Genomic DNA, 23483 nt, shown 5'->3' on the forward strand with positions numbered 1-23483 from the left:
GAGTCGGCACCGACATGATAGTGAACTCGGTAACTTGTAATTTAAGCTTATGTAAGCACAATTTAGAGACGCTAACTCTAGGCTAAGGTTAGCCGTAGCAGTGTATTTGGCTAGCATTAGCATCACAACTGTGATAGGCTTTTAATGAGTCTGCTTATTGGAGGGTAATTGGCCACGTGCCCAGGGCACTTAGTTTGTTGACGCTAAGTGAGACGGTCAATATTTGGCCTGTCCTCGTTTGGCCCTCTTCCTTGGCAGACGTTTTCATTGATCTAGCTGGCTTGTTGTGTGTGCTTGACGGCGGGAGGGCTTTCGAAAAATAAAGTCTTCAACCTCACACTAACCTTTTCGCATTTGGCCTTTATTGGCCCGAATGCGATGCTTAGTTTCATGCTCGATGTAGACTTGGCTGTAGTGGAACTAATGCCCTCCTCTCCTTCTGGGCCAAAGCACACCTGGACAGGGGTCAGCGTACCCTGGGGCCGATTTAACACGGGAACTATAATGGTTCCCTAAGGGACGCCAAATGCAACACACAGCCATAACTCCCACTGACCGCCTAACGGTCGGGCTGAAAACAAACAACGCTCAAATCTGTAGTGTGATCTCGCTCCATCTCCTTCTCACTCTCTCCCTTACCCGTCTATACTACCGTCACTGTTTTCTGAATGAGACTATTGCGTAACATTACAGTTGAGAGCCATATCGATAGTTGGGGATTACGAGAGCCAGAGGGAATGACTCAAGGTTCTTTATGCTTCATAGTTTTCTGCCCAATTTTGGTCAGTAATGCCAACCAATGGCTTTTCAAATGGGGGGGGCTGAATGTGAGTATCATAAAGGCCAATGTGTGAGTGTGTACCACACACACAGAATGGTGGCGTGACCCTGGCCTGCACCTGCCATCAGTCATAAAGCCTTTAAAAACATTTTTATAAGCACAAGTCTAATTTCCCTGCCCCCAATCCCCCTCCCCCCTAATTGTCCCTTACCAAGAAATCAGTCCCCCAACACACACACACACCTCTGCCCCTTTACACACAAGTAAGTGACTGCCTTAAAGGTTCCTTATTTTTGTCCTGGGACCACCACTTCCAGGTCACAGGGTCGTGTTGCTTTTGTAATGTGAAACCGAATGGAGCAGAGAGAGAGCGATGTAACATAATGCTGGGGGATAATACTCACTGCCCGTAGAAGAGTCATTGTTGAAGTCCAAGGCCTCCACGATCAATGTATAGGACCTCTAGAGAGAGAGATAAGATTGATAAGATAGAGAGAAGGGTCAGGTAAAACAAGTCACAGCTGCATTAACCCTTTCACCCCTGGCTGACAAGTTCACTTTTAGATTCCTTTCTGCATAGTTCCTGCTAACAGAGTTGGCTATAGGCTACTTCTTATTTAGCCTACTGTTTGAATGGACATAACATTTTCGCAGAAATCCAAAGAATTGGGGGAGAGAAAGTCCCATTTGAGGTAATAATTGTCCTTAGATCTGGTATAACATTAATGCAGCGTATACCTTTATCAATAAAACAAAACATTTCTTTATTATTAGGCACACATTCACAGGGAATAGTGTAAATACAGCCAAACTCCTTCCCATTTGTGAGGACACACACCAGAGAGCCGCGAGCGAGTGGGTATGGTGTCTGTCCATTGGCAGTTCTCCATATGTTGCAGATTAGAGAGAGCGCGGCTATCCCCCCCCCAGGCACCAGCAGCCCTCTGATCCGGGCAGGCTAAGCCACTCTCCCTTATAGCAACCCACCCCAAAACTACCCCCCCCCGGATAGAGAGAGATCAGGTGGCGATAAAGAAAGCAAACCGCTGGCATTGTTTAAAAACATCCTGGGCTCCTTTATTTTTTCCCTTCCACTGCACTGTGAGTAGTTATGTGTGGAGCGACTTGAGCGCGCTGGAGTAGGTAGAATAGAATGGGTTTGAGGTAGTGGGTTTGCATCTCTGGAGATCTCTGCTGTGTGTGTGTGTGTGTGCTTGTGTGTGCGTGTGCTTGTGTGTGCGTCGTGGGGACGGGGAACGGGAGGGGGTCCATTATTTCGGCACCTCTTTGAAACTCTTTGTCTCTCTTAAGGCCCCCATAGCTCTCACCGGTATCGGATAACGGACAGCGGAGAGCCGTGGAGGGCTGGGCTGAGGGAGGAGTGTGTGTGCCAGAGTGTGTGTATGCGTGCCTTCATTAATTTGAGACTGTTGTGTACAGTATCATAAGTTTTTATCTGGGTGCGTCATATATCGGTTTGTGTGTACGTGCAATTGAGTGTGTGTGCGCAAATAAGTGTATGTGCGTGCCTGAATGCAAGTGTGTGTCCATACTTGGCTCCAGTCAGAGGGCATGGGCCTCTCTCCACACTCACTTGCCAACATTCACATGAGCACTCCTTGTAGCACTTGTCAATGAAGCTCCAAAAATATGACGGGAGGAAGGTGTGTGGTGGTAGAAACAGGGGGTGATGGAGGGGGTTGGGGTGGTCGGGGCAGACAGCACTCGCTCGTTCTTTCCCTCCCTCTTCTTGGAGGCATGCCCGGCCTCTTGTGCGGGACTTACGGCCTTGCCACTTTGTCTCATTTAAACAAACACACCGCTGGTTCGCTGGCACACATAGCCCTGCACAGCCTAGCAGCAGCTGAAGCTAGCTACCTTGTTCCATTGAATCACTGATCGTTATCTTATATGGATGTCAGTCTAATTACTGGTTGTTTTACTCCTAGGAAATCCAGATGATGTCAAGATATGGGGAAAACCACACAGCAGCTCCAACTGTGTGTGCAGCCATTTTGCGTATCATGATTCGTGATCATAGCCATTGAAATGGAGAGACAAGCTAAACAGTGGTAGCCAAGTCAACTCAAGTTTCCTTTACTATCCATAGCTTGGGAATTTCACTTGGCTAGCTTCACAATTTAAAAGCACTGTCCTTAAATAAAAAAACAACTCCACTCAAAACTGTCCTTTCCTTACAAATATCAAAGAAAAATTATTGTAAAACATTTCCCCCTCCCAAACCCAGCCGGTTAGTACATGCCACCTTTCGTCTGTGCCAAAGTCATGTTTACCAAAATGGTAAATAGCAGCCAGGTAAGAAGGCAAAGCACACCATCCCTTCTTTCCCCAGACTAGTGGTGCCTCTCCAAACATTGTCCCACTTTCTCCCCTACGTCACTCCCTCCTTGCTGCAATATCATTGAGTATTTTTGGAATGGGGCCTAACTACATATTCCGTACCCAGTTTTGGTTGGGGACAGAGGCACGGCCGGGCGCTTTCGCTAGGCTGAGATAAGTGTGGGAAAATAGTTCAAAAGCAAGTGAAACGAGCAGACAAGCCTGGGCACGTCCAGGAAGGGAGTTGGCAGGGTGAGTAAGTGCCTGTGTTTTGCAGAGCGGTAGGAGCAGGGCTCACGCTATGGTGGCCTGATTGGCCTCTACCTATAAAAAGGGGAACTGATATAATGCTCTTTTTTTTAACCCCTTTTTCTCCCCAATTTCGTGGTATCCAAATTGGTAGTTAGTCTTGTCCCGTCGCTGCAACTCCCGTACGGACACGGGATAGGTGAAGGTCGAGAGCCGTGCATCCTCCGAAACACAACCCAACCGAGCCACACTGCTTCTTAACACAATGCCCAATTAACCTGGAAGACAGCCGCACCAATGTGTCAGAGGAAACACCGTACACCTGGCGACACAGGAGTCGCTAGAGCGCGATGGGACAAGAACATCCCTGCCGGCAACCCTCCCCTAACCTGGACGACGCTGGGCCAATTGTGCGCCGCCCCATGGGTCTCCCGGTCGCGGCCGGCTGCGACAGAGCCTGGACTCTAAACAGGATTTATAGTGGCACAGCTAGCACTGCGATGCAGTGCCTTAGACCACTGTGCCACTCAGGAGGCCATATAATGCTATTCTTTTTGGGGGAAGAAAGGATGAAGTCATCGTTGCCCACATTGAATGAAACCACAATGGTGGATTTTTTTTCATCATGGTTTATTTGCAACTGGGGTCCTTTATCAAAGGTCAACTGATATGGGGCCGGTTTCACAGACACAGATTAAGCCTAGTCCTGGACTAAAAAGCATTCAATGGAAATTCTACATCGAAATTGTTTTTTTGTCCAGGACTAGTCTTAATCGGTTTCTGGGAAACCAGCCCATAGTGTTTTGACATTTACAAGCTTTCAATGCTTCTGGAACCTAAAATGTCCAGTATACGTGTTGGGTCAAAATGTCCAGTTAGACATAAACACTAAAAATAAACTTCTATATGGACGTGTTGTGCAGAATGTGCACAGATGAAATCCCAAGACGGTACAAGCAGGCTGTTCTGATTACCCTCACCTCATAAGTCACTGTGTGCTTATCAGTTCTGTACTGTCGGACCTCTCTCTGTTCATCCCCCTCGCCATCTCTCCCTCTTCATTAGACATTCCCCCTGCCTCTCCTAAACACACACACGCACACACTAGGCCTGATGCAAGGTAGATTAGGATTTTACGACAGTAAGGGGGATAGAGAGAGAGGAGAGAGGGATGGAGTGAAACAGAAAAAGAGGAGAAATAGAGGCAGACAGATGGATTGGAGAGAGAAAAGACAGAACGAGAGATGAGCGAGACTAAGAGAATAATCCTAGCTGAGAAGTGAGAGCGAAAAAAAAAAATGAACAGAGAAAATCCAAGCATCAACGTTGTCACTCTAGCTGAACTCTAGCCCGCTGTCTGACCATGGGGGGTGGGGGGGGGGGGTCTACGTCCCATCAGAGTCAACTATCCCCACTGGCCTCCATCCTTCTCTAGGCTTTGGCTCTGGGGGCTGCTGGCTGGCAGAATAATAGGCCTATCGGCATTATGTGAGTAAGGCAACCGACGGGCCATAGGGGCCGAACTTCAAAATAATGGCAACTTCAGCACAACGGTTTAGTCTGGGAGCCCCGAACGAACCGCTGCACTGCTGAGTCTACTGCTGCATCCTGTTGCTTCCCCCCCAGCCACATTATTCCCATCCTGGCCTCCCATTATCTCCCATAATCCTCGCCGCCAGCCCGGCCGGGTCGAGGCTATTGTTCAGCCCACCCCACCCCCCACCCTGTTAATATAAGCTGTCACTGCTTCTGTCTGGCTAGGGCTGTCGAGCCAGGGGCCGAAAGAGAGAGAGTAGCGAGCTCCTCTCTCCAAACTCTGAAAAAGAAAGAGAGAGAGGAGAACAGTGGCCTGTGTCACATAAAATAGGGGGAATGAAAAGTTCAACAACCGCGAGTGAGATGTTGTTGGCGATACTTTTGGCCACGACAAGAGGCTGCCATTCAAGGGCCCAATAAACAGAGTGACGCACAGAGTGAGGTTGTTTTGGTTCACCCGTGCCAATTTGGGGTCGGGGTTGTGGACATATAAAACAGACCCAGGGCCCCTCTAGCCTAGCCCAAAATGTCTAGCCAAGCCTGGGGTGTATTCTTCACTAGGAACCAACGGAAGCAAACGGGCCAATATAGGGAGGGACTTACCTGAAGTCATCCAATAAGAAATGTTTGTTGCAAAACGTTTCCCGTTGTAGAATGTTTTGCTACGGTGTGCACTAATGAATACGCCCCTGTTCTTCAAAAAGTAAAGGGACGGTGACTGCTTCATTTAACACGCCAGTTACTATAGGGTGGCAGGGTTAAAAAGATGGAATGTCTTGGGTCCAGTCAAGCGCAACCGCCCAGGCCCAGGTTGACAAAGAGCGGAGGGGGAACAAGAGGCCTTTATACTGCCTGTGTTAAGGTCAGGGGCGAGGGTACACGCCCAGACCTTTGTGACTTAGGCAATGTCGACTGCCCCTAAACAGTAGTGGCATCGTGTCCTAAATGCTGGCTGACTGTCCAGTTTATGGAATATTTGGGAATATTCCGAATATTCCATACTCAGGAATCTCAAAAGTGTCCACACGTGTGCCCTGTGCCACCAACTAAACAGAACAAAATGTTGGCATAGTTCCAAAAGACTCCTATTTCTAGGAATATCCTCTTTGCAATCCACCTGGAATTAAAAAATAATAATAATAAAAATCCACAGATCCTAATTCTATGGGAAAAGCAATACAAATCCAACATTTCCCTTCCACAACACACATCATTATTCACCCATTAGGTCTAGCCATGGAGAACACTGTAAGCAAAGGGTCTGGAGGGGGGGGGAAAGCAGGCTCCATTGACCATGCCCCCCTTGCAGGTGCACTCCTCCCTCTCTCTTGCTCCCAGTTCCATTTCTCCCAGTGGGAGGCCTCGTTACCTAGCAACTCCCTCAAACATCCAGTCACTTCATCCCATTGATGAACTGGCACCTCTTCACTGAATGCTGATGAGGCAAAAATGTACAATTCATACCAAACAGGGGGTATTGTATGACAACAAATTAAAGTGTGAAAAAAAATGCCAATTCCCCCATTCAATCTTTCATTACCTTTTCCCCTGAGCTTGTCTTTGTTGTATTTCTGGGAAAACAATCTTGAGTAATTAACCATGTTTCCAAATTGCTAGGTAGAAATTGGATGGAAAAGAAAGTATGCGATATGTCAATGGCTTCTTAGCTAGGTCTTTTCATAGTGATATTGGAGCATGTCCAGAAATCAATTTGGGGGCCACATCATTGTGTGTCCAAAACATATTTTGATGCTGCCAGGGCAACTTATCTGCATTGAAATATCGTCAGTCCACTTTGGTTGTCATGTTCTTAGGTCAACTATAGCCTAATTCTTGAAAACAATTGCTGTGTACAACTAGCCTACCTCATTCAAGCTTTTTCCACTCAATTCTCAAAACTACAGTATAATCTCACACAGCCACAGAAAAAATTAGCTCAAAACATGGTCAAAATGGATGGCTCAAGTCATGAAAATTGTGGCATGGTAACAAAAAAACGTGCGCGAACACACATACACGAGAACGGTCAACCAGAGGAATGCGTAGAGTTCATTGAGTGAATTCTGTGCTTCCTGAGAGCGCATTGTGTGTAAACGCCGTGGCTAGATAACCCAGCTGTTTTATTGCCTATTCTTGCAGAAGCCATTGTTTGACGCTCGGCTACTGGCCGCGCTCTTTAGGAAAAGACAGTGGGGAATGAATCCCGTTTAGGCAGCGCGTCACTGGTAGAATGATGCGACGCTACAGTTCTTCATAAATGATTAAACCTATTTGGAATTGTCCATTTTGGTTTACAATTATGGCCTATTCCAAGGAACTGGCGCATGAACACTAGTGATGAGTATTCAGACAGCGCAAGTTTATGGACCACCTCACCTTGAAATATTATATGTCAATCTGATTGAACCATAATATACTGTATTTGTAAGAATAAGGTAACCCCCCCACCAAAAAATAAATAAAACGTTACTGTGTCTTGTCGTGGCACATGCACTTACATTGTGTAGCCTGCCAGCCTCACATGACATGCTGACATTGACATATCCAAAAGTTACTTATTTGTCCATCGTTTTTGTAGTCTAATCATGTCCATTAATCTAAATTGGACTTTGCTGAGCCAAAATATTTGTGGTTCAAGTTCTCAGCAAACTCGCGCGCCCGAGAGGGAGAATATGTTACATAAACATAACTACGCAATCAACTCACCGGCCAAGCAAAGCTGAAAGGTAATACAATCCTCGACTTGTCACTCCTCATGCTCCGCAAAGAAAAAGTATTCCCTCCGACCACGGGTGTAGAAGCCGTGCCGAAACTGCATGGGCCCGCGGAAGAGACCTTCAACTGGTACTCCTTTAGACACACTTTAAAATAGGTATCACACTCGTCCCTCGTGCATTTGCGATCTGCGGCATTCCGAGATCCATCGCAGCACACGCCAGTCTGCAGTTCGCCATTCACGTTCTGCATCGATACAATTTGCAATTCGAAGTGTCCTGATGCCACAGCCACCTGTTTTGGAAAAATAGCGATATTACGTTGTTATTTGAATGAGTCTGCCTTTTGATACCTTAATTTCAAACTGTATGCAAGCTTGAACGTTTCCAACTGTATAAGTAGCTAACTGCTAAATAGAAGTAGCTAACTGCAACAAATCTTATTAAGCTAAAGTAGGTAGCTAAATGTTTAAGTCAGCAAGCTAATATCGACATTAGATAAATGTGTGCTTTGTAGTCACTAACTTGCAACAAACTATTGCAAAGAAATCCCCATACTGTTATTTTACAGAGGGACGCGTTACTGGTTTTTCTAGGCGTGAATTGCAAGTTATTTTAGAATATAAAATTGATGGTGACATGAAAACATGCTCAAGTTTTCCAGCGCATCCTCCTAAATCCACAACCAGTTCTTGAAAATGTGCAAGTCGAAAACTGTAAAATTAGAGCATTACTGTATGGACAAAAGGTGAGAAATTGGCTTGAATATGCACTTACCTTAATCCACAAGCATTGCAATAAGACATGTATAGAAAAAGCAGCACAGATTGAACTCAGTCTCAAAATCATGCCTTCTGTTTGATAGTGCCGTTTGCTGCGAAACTAAAAGTCCGGCCGACCTACGGCTCTATATACTCCTCCGATTTGAACATGCACGAATGGAGAACAACACCTTTTCAAAAGAGCATAGATTTCCAATGCAAAATGGCCTGCCCCCTTGTCTCACTCTTTTGTCCTTTCGACTATTGTTATTTTTCTTTATATATTTCTGATCGACTCTGATACAACAATACCCACGAGCTAAGAAACCGCCGTCTGTAGACGAATGACTGTCCCAGACTTTACAGCAAGTTCATGGGAGGAGGGGGCGGGGGCAATATCTCTGTTTAAAATTCATACGTGGGAGAGGCCCTTAGATCGAAGCCACACCCAATGTTGAATATGCATGTATGTCGTGCATCGTGTGTTTACTCCACAATCAACTGCAAGTGCCATCATACGAGAATGCTACTTTCAAATAAGTCCATAGAGCACACAGAAAAGTACTTAGTATTTGGTTCATAATTATACATTGAGATGAAGCCTCGTGCAGTGGGCTTATTGATCTTGTGTAGTGTAATCCAATCTGGTAGTAATGAGCAAGAGTTAATTATTCTGCTTTTATTGGTCAAAATTGACATATTCTAATGTAGGCTACTAAATCAGACCAAGATAGTGCAATGATATGAAAACCACTTGATGTCTGTGACAAGTACATGGCATATGTCCAACAAAATTCATGCATATTCACAGAAAAGCCACCTGATGATGTAACCATCATCCTTACATTTGACATTTTAGTCATTTAGCAGAGGCTCTTATCCAGAGCGACTTACAGTTAGTGAGTGCATACATTTTTCATACTGTGTCTTATTGTCTTGTTTGACAAGGAACATGCCTGCATCCTCATACATCTATTGCCTATGTTCAGTGAGCTGAGACGATAGTAAAAAATCCATATGATCCACATTAATATCGTATTATGTTGCGGATACCCCTATAGTTGACCCCACTGACACGGCCATTGTGGAGCCCAGCGACAGAGAAAGCCAAGCTATATCTCCAAATCCCAAACTGACAGCTGTGTGGTATAAGGAGATTTGCTGTTTTTCTGTGGTGGTGCCACAAATTATGATTGAAAAACCAGGAGGGCGCCCGTGAGGGTAAGGGGAGACTTACGGTCGGGTCCACCTATTGCGGTGACTGTGAGAGCCCTTTTTCCAACGAAGTCACTCCCTGTTCCAATGACTGTGAGAGCCCTTTTTCCAACGAAGTCACTCCCTGTTCCAAATTTCAGCATGAAAAGAATCACATAATGGGGAGTGCACTGGAGAGCGATGGGAGGGTGAAGGGGTGTAGTAGGGGGGGTCATTGATTCCCGTATGAAATAGAGACAAAGGTGGGCCAGTCTTTATTCTCAAATTAGAGCAGCTGGGCTCTTCCCCCTTAAAGAGCCCCCATGAATAGATTATGGCCCCTTTCCTCAATAGAGACAACCCCCTTTCCTCAATAGAAATACCCCCCCTCTTTGCATTGGGGAAAGTATCGCCTGGATAACTGTGTGACATTCACCCGACGACAACAACAGAGAAGGAGGGTTTAATGAGGCAAAGATAGGCCCCCGAAGCTTTTCAATGGATTAAGTCGACGGTTGTGTCCGAACGACGAACCTCTCTGCTCGTGCCTCGGTGATTCGGCTAAATCTGAAAAGGCAAGTGGGCTGCTGCTGCCTGCCTGCTGCCTGCAGGGATCAATTCTCTGCGACGGTTGTCGTTCGTCAGTTCAGTCACTCTGTTCTCAATCTACTTAGGGAAAGGAGACAGCGTGCGCTCTATGATCCTGATGAAAGCTTTGCTTCGCTCCTGGCAAAGAAGAAAGAGAAGCCATTGGAGCAGAAGCCAGTGGTTAGGGGTTAAGCTGATATGGCGCCCACTTGCATCTGGTGTTTTCGGCCTTGCAGTACCCCTTCAGTCTAGTCAATGTGCGAATAAAAGCATGATGCGAAAATTGTATCCAACGCAAGCACGTGCTACAACCAGAAGTTTGAATATACTGTTTGACATGTCTATTGATTATTTTGTTTCCAGGCTTCTTTTACAAACCAGAGCATTTTGACCCATTGTTTCACATTGATGTAGAGTCCCTGGTGCTATAAGGTTGAGGATTTGAGGTCCCCGGGCATCATGCACCCCCAAAATCTGAGGGGCCACAAAGTATGTGAGGATGGTTGGAGAATTTAGCATTTTTCAAACACCTGAAACATATTTTTCCTGCAATCTAGAGCCATAGTCATTATGCTTAATTCTATGTAAAAAACATGTTTATTTTTCTGCATATCTAAGCATACCTCTTGAGCTGTCTGTATCCTCCTGACTGGAACCTAAATATGCTTCTCTGCATCTCTGATCAAATCTAGGTAAAAGATTGAAAGGAATGTGAGTCTTATAGATTTAGTAATTGCTTGCTTTTCTAAAGTCTACCAACATTACCAGCAGGCATGCCAGCTAAGATTGTTTGACATGCTACCTACTCTAACTTCATTGGTAATTAGTTATGAGGTTGGGAGATTGGGAACCTATCTGGGCTATCTAAAGCCAACTTCATAATATGGCCAGGTGGCTAGTAGTATTATAGAGAAAAAATAAATACACACACACACATATATATACAGTACCAGTCAAAAGTTTGGACACACCTACTCATTCAAGGGTTTTTCTTTATTTGTACTATTTTCTACATTTTAGAATAATAGTGAAGACATCAAAACTATGAAATAACCCATATGGAATCATGAAGTAACCAAAAAAGTGTTAAACAAATCAAAATATATGTTATATTTGAGATTCTTAAAATAGCCACCCTTTGCCTTTATGACAGCTTTGCACACTCTTGGCATTCTCTCAACCAGCTCCACCTGGAATGCTTTTCCAACAGTCTTGAAGGAGTTCCCACATATGCTGAGAACTTGTTGGCTTGTGTGCGGCTGCTCAGCCATGTAAACCCATTTCATGAAGCTCCCGACGAACAGTTCTTGTGCTGACGTTGCTTCCAGAGACAGTTTGGAACTCGGTAGTGAGTGTTGCATCCGAGGACAGACGATTTTTACCCACTACACGCTTCAGCACTCTGTGATCCCGTTCTCTGAGCTTGTGTAGCCTACCACTTCGCGGCTGAGCCGTTATTGCACCTAGATGTTTCCACTTCACAATAACAGCACTTACAGTTGACCGGGGCAGCTCTAGCCGGGCAGAAATTTGACAAACGGACTTTTGGAAAAGTGTCATCCTATGACGGTGTCACAGATTCTGCCGAGGCTGCCCTTCCTCCTTGCTCGGGCAGGCTTCGGCGTTCGTCGTCACTGGAGTACTAGCTGCTGCCGATCTATGTTCTATGTTTCTATGGTCTACCTGTTGTTGTCTGATTGTTTCACACCTGTTTCCCATCTTGTAATTACTCCGTCCCTATTTAACCCTGTGGCTCCCATTGTGCTCTGTGCGTGTTTGTTTGTTATTTCGTCTGTCGTTGGTGAGCGGGGTTGTTCCTCCCTGCGTGGAGGTTTACTTGTTTCTTTACGTGTTCAGTAAGGTTACGTTTCCATTTAGTTCTGTGTCCTGCGCCTGACTAAGTCTACCGCATTACACTGACACCGTGACAGACGGTGGCCCGTTGAAAGTCACTGAGCTCTTCAGTACGGGCCATTCTACTGCCTATGTTTGTCTATGGACATTGCATGGCTGTGTACTCAATTCTATACACCTGTAAGCAACGAGTGTGGCTGAAATAGCCGAATCCACTAATTTGAAGGGGTGTCCACATATTTTTGTATATATAGTGTATTTAAACAGGACAAATCTGAGGGGGCACGTGCCCCCTATGGGCATGATGCCTCTGGAGGTATCTACTGAACAATGGAAAAGCCTGTTTCATCAGCACACATATATAAAACAACGGATGCATCTCAATAGTGTAAAGTTGCTTGCTCTCCTCCTCTCCTTCATCTGCACTTCATCCACAATATGGAGGGTGACTTTCGCGTAGTTCCTTTCATTCACCCTCCCTCAAGTTATTTCCCCTTAGTGTTGATGAAAGAAAGGAGATGAGGAGAGGAAGCCACTTCAGACTATTGAGATGCATGCAGCCAGTGTGTAGCACAGGGGGGAGCGGAAGGTAGTTGTGGTTGCTTTTAGATGGCTCCATCACGTGTGTGTGGCTTTACGAGCTGAGAGAGAAACTGAGGCAGGATGGTGTAGGAGAGTGTTTTCTGAGCAGTTGTTTAACTAGTCGTGTAACCCTTTGTTACCTTACTTATGCTTCCCAGGTCAAGGTTTCTCATCATTACATTGTACAGTCTCCCGAGTGGCGCAGTGGTCTAAGGCACTGCATCGCAGTGCTAGCTGTGCCACTAGAGATCCTGGTTCGAATCCAGGCTCTGTCGTAGCCGGCCGCAACCGGGAGACCCATGGGGCGGCGCACAATTGGCCCAGCGTCGTCCAGGGTAGGGGAGGGAATGGCCGGCAGGGGATGTAGCTCAGTTGGTAGAGCATGGCGTTTGCAACGCCAGGGTTGTGGGTTCGATAAAATAATGTATGTGCTAACTGTAAGTCGCTCTGGATAAGAGCGTCTGCTAAATGACTAAAATGTAAATGTAAATGTACAGGATTGTGCAAAAGGGTTTGCCAGTTCCAAATATATCAACCAATAAGCTTCAGAAATGGTTTGGCCTACTTCTCAAATGACATTTGTCATTTAGCTGACACTCTTATCCAGAGCGACTTACAGGAGCAATTAGAGTTAAGTGACTTGCTCAAGGGCACATAGACAGATTTTTCACCTAGTCGGCTCAGGGATTCTAACCAGATACCTTTTGGTTACTGGCCCAACACTCTTAACAGCTAGGCTACCTGCTGCCCACATCAGCACACTGATAATCCCAGACCTAGGAAATGTTGGGGTATCGCTATTCTAATTTCATGATCTGTCTGTCCAGCACAGAGCTCGCCAGTTTGTAGTCGTAATGAGTTACCTCTGGTTTGTTCAGCCATTTCTATGGGGAAAATGAATGGGGAAAGAAAAGCGTTTTGGTATAAATGCTGAAAATAAGGTCTGCGGTTAACACAGGCTTAGGAGATCTTATACGTTTTGTTCTATGAGATAATATCAGTTAACATGACCTTTATTAATTATGAAGCTTTTATCTGCTTTATGTCCTTTTTTTGATGACATAAATGCTTCAAAATGTAGTTAGCTGATGAAGATTATCTCATAGAACAAAATGTATAAGAAGATCAATTAAGACTGTGTTTATTACATACTTATTTTCAGCGTTTATCCAAAAACCCTACAAAAACTCAATTCATTTCCACATAGGCTTTGTCCAACTAACCATGATGGAGTTAGTGCGTACAAAAAGACGGCATTACTATTGCTCTCTATTCACCTTCCTATTCACCACCCCCATAACAATTGAAATATCATTGTTGGCCTCCTCCACAATTGTCAAAGATATCGACGTCCCCCAAGAGACGTACTCTCAAAAGAGGGGGTGCACCCCCAAGAGTCTATTTTGAACTATTCTCCTTACTTACAACACCCCCTGGTGGTGGTGTGTAAAGACACCTTATTGTCCATACATCGCCAGATGGACAATACCATTGATGGGTGTCACGTTCGTTCATAGACGGGTCAGACCAAGGCGCAGCGTGATATGCATACGGTTATTTTAAACGTAATAAACAACGATAAAACAATAAACCAACGAAACGTGACGTCCAAAGGTAACACACAACAAACCTCACACGGAACAAGATCCCACAACACCTAAATGCCAATAGGCTGCCTAAGTATGCTCCCCAATCAGAGACAACGAGCAACAGCTGCCTCTGATTGGGAAACACACCCGGCCAAACATAGAACTACAAAACCTCGATGACAAACATAGAAAATACAACATAGAAAATCACACCCTGACTCAACAAATAAGAGTCCCCAAAGTCAGGGCGTGACAGTACCCCCCCCCCCCCCCCCCCCCAAAGGTGCGGACTCCGACCGCACAACCTTTACTTAACAGGGTAGGGGCCGGGTGGGCATTCTGCCTCGGAGGCGGATCCGGCTCCGGGCGTGACAACCACCTATTCTCCGCCTCCCTGTTGCGCCCCTGGTCTGGTCTGGACCTTGGCGCGCTGCTTCCCCTCTCCTTCCTCCCACTATACTCCAAGCCCTGTCTGGACCCTGGTGTGGGAGACCCCGAACCTGGAGAGGGGCTGACATCTGGGTCTGGACTGGAGCCGCTGACTGGAGCTGGATCTGGCACCGGTGGAGCGGACTGCTCAGGCTCCGGACTGGAGCCGCTGACCGAAGCTGGACTGGGCATCAGTGGAGTGGACTGCTCTGGCTCCGGAGTGGAGCCGCTGACCGGAGCTGGATCAGGCACCGGTGGAGCGGACTGCTCTGGCTCCGGAGTGGAGCCGCTGACCGGAGCTGGATCAGGCACCGGTGGAGCGGACTGCTCTGGCTCCGGACTAGAGCTGCTGACTGGTGCCGGACCAGGCACCGGTGGAACGGGCACGGGCCGTGCCGGACTGGACACACTGACCACTGGTCTGGTGCGAGGAGCAGGCACGCGCCGAACCGCACTAGGAACATGCACCACTGGCTTGGTGCGAGGAGCAGGAACGGGCCGGGCCTGACTGGCGACACGCACCACTGGCTTGGTGCAAGGAGCGGGAACAGGCCGGGCCGGACTGGCGACAAGCACCACTGGCTTGGTGCGAGGAGCGGGAACAGGCCGGGCCGGACTGGCGACGCGCACCACTGGCTTGGTGCGAGGAACAGGAACAGGCCGGGCCGGGCTGGCGATGCGCACCACTGGCTTGGTGCGAGGAGCAGGAACAGGCCGGGCCGGGCTGGGAACACGCACCACTGGTTTGGTGCGAGGAGCAGGAACAGGCCGGGCCAGGCTGGCGACGCGCACCACTGGCTTGGTGCGAGGAGCAGGAACAGGCCGGGCTGGGCTGGCGACGCGCACCACTGGCTTGGTGCGAGGAGCAGGAACAGGCCGGGCCGGGCCGGGCTGGGAACACGCACCACTGGCTTAGTGCGGGCAGCAGGAACGGGCCGGACCGGACTGGCGACACGCACCACTTGCTTGGTGCGAGGAGCGGGACTGGGTTCCTTTATTAACCCCCGCTCCTTCTGCTGCCTAACCAGCTCCTCTCGGCGTGCCTCTACACTTTCCTTCTCCCTTTTAGCCTCCTGTAGCGCCTCCCTCTGACCGAATAACTCCTGCTCCCTCTGAACCAATAGCCCCCGTAACATGGTGGCCTCCTCTCCTAACCTGCAGATTTGCCCTTCCACGGCCTCCTGCTGCCTCGTCATCCACCCCGTGTGGCCCCCCCAAAAATGTTATTGGGGTTGCCTCTCGGGTCTCCGTCGTCGGCACGGTTGGCGCCGTTTCTCCTCTCCTACCTGGGCATCAACCTTCATCGCCTCCCGATAACGGACGGCCTCCTCCTCAGTAATTCTCCCCCAACCGAGGAGGACATCTACTAAAGTTACCTCCCGTTGAATCCCCGGCGTTTGCTCCTTCTGGGCACGCTGCTTGGTCCTTGTTTGGTGGGATCTTCTGTCACGTTCGTTCATAGACGGGTCAGACCAAGGTGCAGCGTGATATGCATACATGTTTATTTAAATGTAATAAACAACGACAAAACAATAAACCAACGAAACGTGACATCCAAAGGTAACACACAACAAACCTCACACAGAACAAGATCCCACAACACCTAATTGCCAATAGGCTGCCTAAGTATGCTCCCCAATCAGAGACAACGAGCGACAGCTGCCTCTGATTGGGAAACACACCCGGCCAAACATAGAACTACAAAACCTAGATCACAAACATAGAAAATACAACATAGAAAATCACACCCTGACCTAACAAATAAGAGTCCCCAGAGTCAGGGCGTGACAATGGGCTTTCTTCTTTTGCAAACAACTAAAGCCTTGTTCACACTGCAGGCCTTAATGCTCAAATCAGTTTTGTCTTCAAATCCGTTTGGGACTACTGACTGTCCAAACAGCAAGTTACAAGTGACAAATCAGATTTGTGTGTGTTCAAACAGCAGTCATTTGCTGACAAGGCTACGGTAGTTGTCATAGTAACGATGGGTGTGTGTGCAGTGGTGTAGGCTGATTGTGCTTCCTATCACTCAGAAGATATGTAGCAAGCTAAGGTGACAACAATGCCTGCCATTGACCATTTCCCAGTTGCTTTGAATGTTCAAAATTTGACTTAAAGAAAAACAACATTTTAGCAGACGCTCTTATCCAGAGCGACTTACAGTTAGTACATTATTATATATATTTTTTTTTCATACTGGCCCCCCGTGGGAATCGAACCCACAACCCTGGCATTGCAAACACCATGCTCTACCAACTGAGCTACATCCCTGCCAGCCATTCCCTCCCCTACCCTGGACTAATTGTGCGCCGCCCCATGGGTCTCCCGGTCGCGGCCAGCTACAACAGAGCCAGGATTCGAACCAGGATCTCTAGTGGCACAGCTAGCACTGCAATGCATTGCCTTTGACCACTGCGCCACTCGGGAGACCTGATTTATTTGCCCTCAAGTGGTTTTTAGACTGTTATTCGGCATATCTTGTTGCTTGCTAGCTACTCTGTTGAAAGCTAAATCATAGGGTAAGAACACTTTTAAAGCCTCAAAGGATAAGATGATCCAACTTTCAAAACAAGTAATTTTTAGCTAGCCACAGCAGTTAACTAGCTAGCTAGTTAGCTGTTTAGCTTTCTAGCACATTCACTAATTTGTTTGTAAACAATTAACAAGCTAGTTAGCTACCACATGTTCTTGTCAAACTGTCAACAGAGTAGCTAGCAAGCAACAAGATATGCCGAATAACAGTCTAAAAACCACTTGAGGGCAAATAAATCAGATTTGACCGTTCAGACACAAGTCACATTGCCAGGAATCAGATTTGTATCTGACTTCAAACCACCTATTTTGGCGGTTTGAAATGTGGTTTGAAATATCAGATTCCATGTGCTTTTTGGCTGTTCAGACTGCAGGAAAAATAACAGATTTGAATCGTATATGTAAATAGGATTTGAGTCACTTCAAACTGCCAATGTGAACACGGCTTAAGAGTCTCACTTCCATAATGCAAGTCTCCTAAAGATGACTCACTCTCTTTGCAGCCACTGTGCCTTTTGGTCACCTTCCTCTTTGTTTAGTCATCCCTCTCTCCCACCCTTCCTTAGAATCTTTAGTGTGGATTAACGAGTGTTGTTTTACTGGATTTGAAAGGTCACGAATTCGCCATTGCTGACTCTCACTATGTCCGTGTGTGTCTGGTCTCGTTCTTATCAACAGCCAATAAGAATGCTGTCCTTTTTGTCTCTTCCACTAAGCATTAGGCCTGCCAATTTCGTGATTTAGTTCGTAATTATTACAGTAGCAACAGAGTGAACATTTTCTGTAAATTTGCAGTGAGGTGGGCCGCCACAAGTTTTTGAAGTTTGGACATCAGGTCTATTACTTTCTAATTCTCTGTCTCCTCTGCCCAGTGCTTTCTGTATTTTGTCCCAGTCTTCCACCCTCTCTCTCTTGTTCTCTCTTTCTCTCTCTCTCTATCTCTTGCTCTATCTCTCCCTCCCTCTCCTCCCTCCGTCCCCACCCCCAGATGAGACAGTGCTACGTTCTAAGACCTGAGCAGCACGGCCGGCTCCGTCCATAGATAAATGACTGATTCTCTCTACACTAAGGTCAAACCCTTTGGCTGTGTGAAAAGTTCCCACGCTTTCCCACTTCGCCTCTCTGCCTACAACCTCAGTGTCATTCCCTCCCGTAGGGAGGTGGCTGCTGGTTGCGAAACGGCAGATCTACAGGCAGGTTAATCAGCTACCAATGTAACGTTCCAGCCTGCACCGCATCAATGATTCATTCGGTTACTAGTTCACGAAGCCAACACACTTTCTCAGGATAGCCAGACAGATTGTCCCATAGAAAGCCAGGGGTAAGGGCTGAATGGCTGACCTCATTGGGAAATCATTGTGTAGTCTTAATGTGGTCTGTCGTCGGTAATGTAGTATGTAGGTTATGTATCACATGCAAGTCAAACAAATGCATTCCTCAAGTAGTCATTCAAGTAGTCATGTATTGACCAGAGGGTGTGTAGTAGTCAAACAACTTTTGATACACTTTATTGACCATAGTAGCGTATCTTTAGATGATTGAAATGTTATCAATGTTTGCAGGGGGTTAATTTAGTTTAGCTAGCATTGGCATTCAGAATATCCCCCTTCTGTGTTCAATTATATGTCGTGAGTCGTGTGTACTGACAGGGACACTGGCTGCTCATCTGGATTGACCATTAGGTACTTTGTTGGACCTGCACAGGTTAACCTCTTCCTGTTGCGGGATGAAAGGTGTCTGTTTGTGTATAGGACTTTGGGTCATTGGCCTTTTTCAGATGTTCCCTGATCATCAGTCCACTCTCAATGTGTTGATAAAGGTCACGTAATTCTGATACTAGTTCAGCCGTTTCTCAGAAAGGCCTACTATCAATATAACAGGAATTTAGGCAACCCAGGCTTCATTTCCCTTATAAAACCAGTATTACTGTGTATTTGCCATGCTAAAATGAGACCCCAAAATGTTTCAGTTCAGATAGTGTGTTCTAAATTAATCTGGCATGCACTCCTCTAGAAAAAACATTAAAGCTCTGTCTATTTTGGCAGGGCTAACCAATTTGCCACTGTTTACTGACAAATGCTGAGAGAGCCCTTGAGTCTGTTTGAAAGGAATGCAATTAAAATAAGCTCCTTCTTTGTTTTGTCAAATTAAATTGCTTGGCAGGAGCACCCATCGGTAAATAGCATTCTTATGACAAAGGGTTTCCCTTTTTGGTTCACTCTAGATTTATTGTATTAATTTGAGGAGTCATAGTGGGTAGCTAAAGAATGGTGCCAGGGCATCCCAGGACTTCAATAATAATGAGGAATCAACTGCCTGGCTCAATGTAACACGGAGGATTTATATAAAATAATCTGTTTAATGACAACACTTTGTATAACATAGTACTCTGGTTTCCCGGTTGTATTGGTACAGTATAAATAGAGGCAAGTATGTTTAATGACAACACTGCATATAAAATAACACTCTGTATGCATCTGAAATGGCACTCTATTCCCTATATAGTGCACTACTTTTGACCAGGGCCCATAGGGCTTTAGTCAAAAGTAGTGCACTAAAAAGGGAATAGGGTGCCATTTGGGATGCAGTCTCTCTTTTCCTGGTTGTATTGGTACAGTATAAATAGAGGCAAAGGAGGGGTTTTCTTGGTATGCATTCTTGAATTATAAATGAATTATAAACATGAATAAAAACGTGGTCATTATAGACAAACCACACACAGATACTGTACACATCTCTGTTATTGTTTACTTTTTGACATGCATCTAAATGAGTTGTGTGAACAGAATATCTCATTAGATGGCATGGCAATAATGTCAAATATCTCTATGAGTATGTGTTTTTGTCAGTGGAGGCTGCTGAGGGGATGACGGTTCATAAAAATGGCTGGAATGGAGTCAATGGAATGGTATCAAACATGTGGTTTCCATGTTGTTGATACCATTCCATTGACTCCATTCCAGGCATTACTATGAGCTGTCCTCCCCTCAGCAGCCTCCACTGGTGTGAGTGCACATTAGCCATATCTCTTCATTAACCCAGCCCCGTATGAATGAATTACGATTGATGAATTACAAAGTCATTACAAGCCTTGGAAGACCTCCAGTTCGGATGCTTTGTTCCCGCAGCACTGAGAGATGATACAATCATTAACATGCTTGTTGTTTGGATCTCTACCTCAATGGGCTCCAATACGTAACTCCTGAGGGTGTGTATGGGGAGGGCATCTGGCACTCCGAGCACTGTTGTCTTACTCTGCTTTGGTCCAGATAGACCATTTACCAACAAGGAAGGGGACTCAGAACATCTTTCGAATTGAAATCCAGTGTTAGATGCTCTATCCATCCCCAAAAAATGTCAGATAAAAAACTGAATCGACCCCAAAGGACATTTGGTGGAGACCCCCCCCACCCCCAATCCCCTCAAATTAGATGATGCATATAACCAGGGACTTCAAATCTCAGGTATCAGGCATTGGAGTCCAATCTCCCACTGCTCTGCTCAACTCAGTTTATAATCCCATACATTTTGGACAAACCTGCCATTGTATAATGTTGAGCTAAGCATCAACCATTTTGCATTGTGGCAAACTGATCAGGTGATTCAATCGATTGGTTTGGAGAGTAGTTTATTGAAGGTATTGTTTAGCTTTTCTGTTCTCATCGTGCAAAGAAGTTTACCTTACATTGTGTCGTTTTCTCTCATCTGACACAAATCCTTTGCAAAAGGAGATGCAAATGAGATAATGAATATTAATTAGTCATGCAAATTTCACCACACATTGGAGTTATCACCGAACTTGAGATCTCTACTAAGCTGCTGTATGACTGTTTGCTACTGGCTTGTGAAGCCTTATTTGTGCATGGAGCAGAATTCATGACACACCAAATAATACATCTCTGAATATCGATGAGTAATTATGTGAATGTTTATGTGATCAAAAGTGTTTATTTACTATAAGTTATTCTGTCAAGCATGGGTGTTTCTTAGTGTGTGACATCAGTCCCTCTTGGTGTAGCTTGCTCATTAACAGAGGGAGCCCACAGTTTGCTTGCTACAATGCCTTCAGAAAGTATACCCCTTAACTTATTCCACAATTTGTTGTGTTACAGCCTGAATTCAAAATTGATTAAATTGATGATTTTTCTCACCTATCTACACACAATACCCCATAATGACAAAGTGAAAACATGTTTTTAGAAATGTTTGCAAATTTATTGAAAATGAAATACAGAAATATCTATTTTGCATAACTATTCACACCCCTGAGTCAATACTTTGTAGAAGCACCATTGGCAGCGATTACAGCTGTGAGTTTTTCTGGGTATGTCTCTAAGAGCTTTCCACACCTGGATTGTGTAACATTTGCCCATTATTCTTTTAAAAATTCATCAAGCTCTGTCAAATTGGTTGTTGATCATTGCTAGACAACCATTTTCAGGTCTTGCCATAGATTTTCAAGTAGATTTAAGTCAAAACTGTAACTCAGCCACTCAGGAACATTCACTGTCTTCTTGGTAAGAAACTCCAGTTTAGTTTTGGCTTTGTGTTTTAGGTTATTGTCCTGCTGAAAGGTGAATTAATCTCCCATTGTGTCACGGATCCCCCCGGTACTGCTGCTCATTCCGTTCACCAGTTCCGGAGGTCTACGTCACCGGCTTTCTAGGCGTCACTGACATGGATCATTACCACCAACCCCGGACTGTCTTGTCTCATTACGCACACCTGGTTCCCATTCCCCCTGATTAGTATGTGTATATATGTGCCCTCTGTTCCCTATTGTCCTTGTCGATTATTGTCCCATGTCCGTTGGTCTCGTGAGTTACACCTCACTCTTTGTTTGGGTTACATCCCTTTTGTATATACACTAACGTTCAAAAGTTTGGGGTCACTTAGAAATGTCCTTGTTTTCGAAAGAAAAGCAATTTTTTGGTCCATTAAAATAACATCAGATTGATCAGAAATACAGTGTAGACATTGTTAATGTTGTAAATGGCTATTGTAGTTGGAAACGGCTGATTTTTAATGGAATATCTACATAGGCGTACAGAGGCCCATTATCAGCAACCATCAGTCCTGTGTTCCAATGGCACGTTGTGTTTACTAATCCAAGTTTATCATTTTAAAAGGCTAATTGATCATTAGAAAACCCTTTTGCAATTATGTTAGCACAGCTAAAAACGGTTGTGCTGATTAAAGAAGCAATAAAACTGGCCTTCTTGAGACTAGTTGAGTATCTGGAGCATCAGCAATTGTGGGTTCGATTACAGCCTCAAAATGGCTAGAAACAAAGAACTTTCTTCTGAAACTCATCAGTCTATTCTTGTTCTGAGAAATGAAGGCTATTCCATGCGATACATTTTGAGCCTGTAATCGAACCCACAATTGCTGATGCTCCAGATACTCAACTAGTCTCAAGAAGGCCAGTTTTATTGCTTCCTATGCTAACATAATTGCAAAAGGGTTTTCTAATGATCAATTAGCCTTTTAAAATGATATATATATATTTTTTTGTCATTTAGCAGACGCTCTTATCCAGAGCGACTTACAGGAGCAATTCGGGTTAAGTGCCTTGCTCAAGGGCACATCGACAGATTTTTCATCTAGTCGGCTCGGGGATTAGAACCAGCAACCTTTCGGTTACTTGCACAACACTCTTAATCACTAAGCTACCTGCCGCCCATGATAAACTTGGATTAGCTACAGTGCCTTGCAAAAGTATTCATCCCCCTTGGCGTTTTTCCTATTTTGTTGCATTACAACCTGTAATTTAAATTGATTTTTATTTGGATTTCATGTAATGGACATACACAAAATAGTCCAAATTGGTGAAGTGAAATGAAAAAAATAACGAATTTCGAAAAAATAAATAACGGATTTAGTGGTGCATGTATACAGTGGGGGAAAAAAGTATTTAGTCAGCCACCAATTGTGCAAGTTCTCCCACTTAAAAAGATGAGAGAGGCCTGTAATTTTCATCATAGGTACACGTCAACTATGACAGACAAATTGAGAAAACAATTCCAGAAAATCACATTGTAGGATTTTTTATGAATTTATTTGCAAATTATGGTGGAAAATAAGTATTTGGTCACCTACAAACAAGCAAGATTTCTGGCTCTCACAGACCTGTAACTTCTTCTTTAAGAGGCTCCTCTGTCCTCCACTCGTTACCTGTATTAATGGCACCTGTTTGAACTTGTTATCAGTATAAAAGACACCTGTCCACAACCTCAAACAGTCACACTCCAAACTCCACTATGGCCAAGACCAAAGAGCTGTCAAAGGACACCAGAAACAAAATTGTAGACCTGCACCAGGCTGGGAAGACTGA

At 45.3% G+C, this 23483-nt stretch overlaps 1 protein-coding gene across 3 annotated transcripts in view; it reads right to left on the reverse strand.

The window, feature by feature from the left end:
- Positions 1 to 8734, reverse strand: part of LOC311131117 (protein jagged-1b-like) — a 30254-nt gene extending 21520 nt beyond the window's left edge. For 2 of the 3 annotated variants that reach the window (XM_084163928.1, XM_084163929.1), the window contains exons 1-3: positions 8398 to 8734; positions 7613 to 7915; positions 1186 to 1243 (exon numbers count right to left, since the gene is read on the reverse strand). In XM_084163928.1, coding sequence (XP_084020054.1) covers positions 1186 to 1243; positions 7613 to 7915; positions 8398 to 8469 — 433 coding nt within the window. In that variant the 5' untranslated portion in view covers positions 8470 to 8734. The remainder of the gene's footprint in view (positions 1 to 1185; positions 1244 to 7612; positions 7916 to 8397) is intronic. The other variant, XM_084163930.1, reaches the window with a different exon arrangement.
- Positions 8735 to 23483: the final 14749 nt, after the last annotated feature.

This window comes from Coregonus lavaretus (assembly GCF_964263955.1).
Source record: "Coregonus lavaretus genome assembly, chromosome: 6".
In the NCBI taxonomy this organism is placed as follows: Eukaryota; Metazoa; Chordata; class Actinopteri; order Salmoniformes; family Salmonidae; genus Coregonus; species Coregonus lavaretus.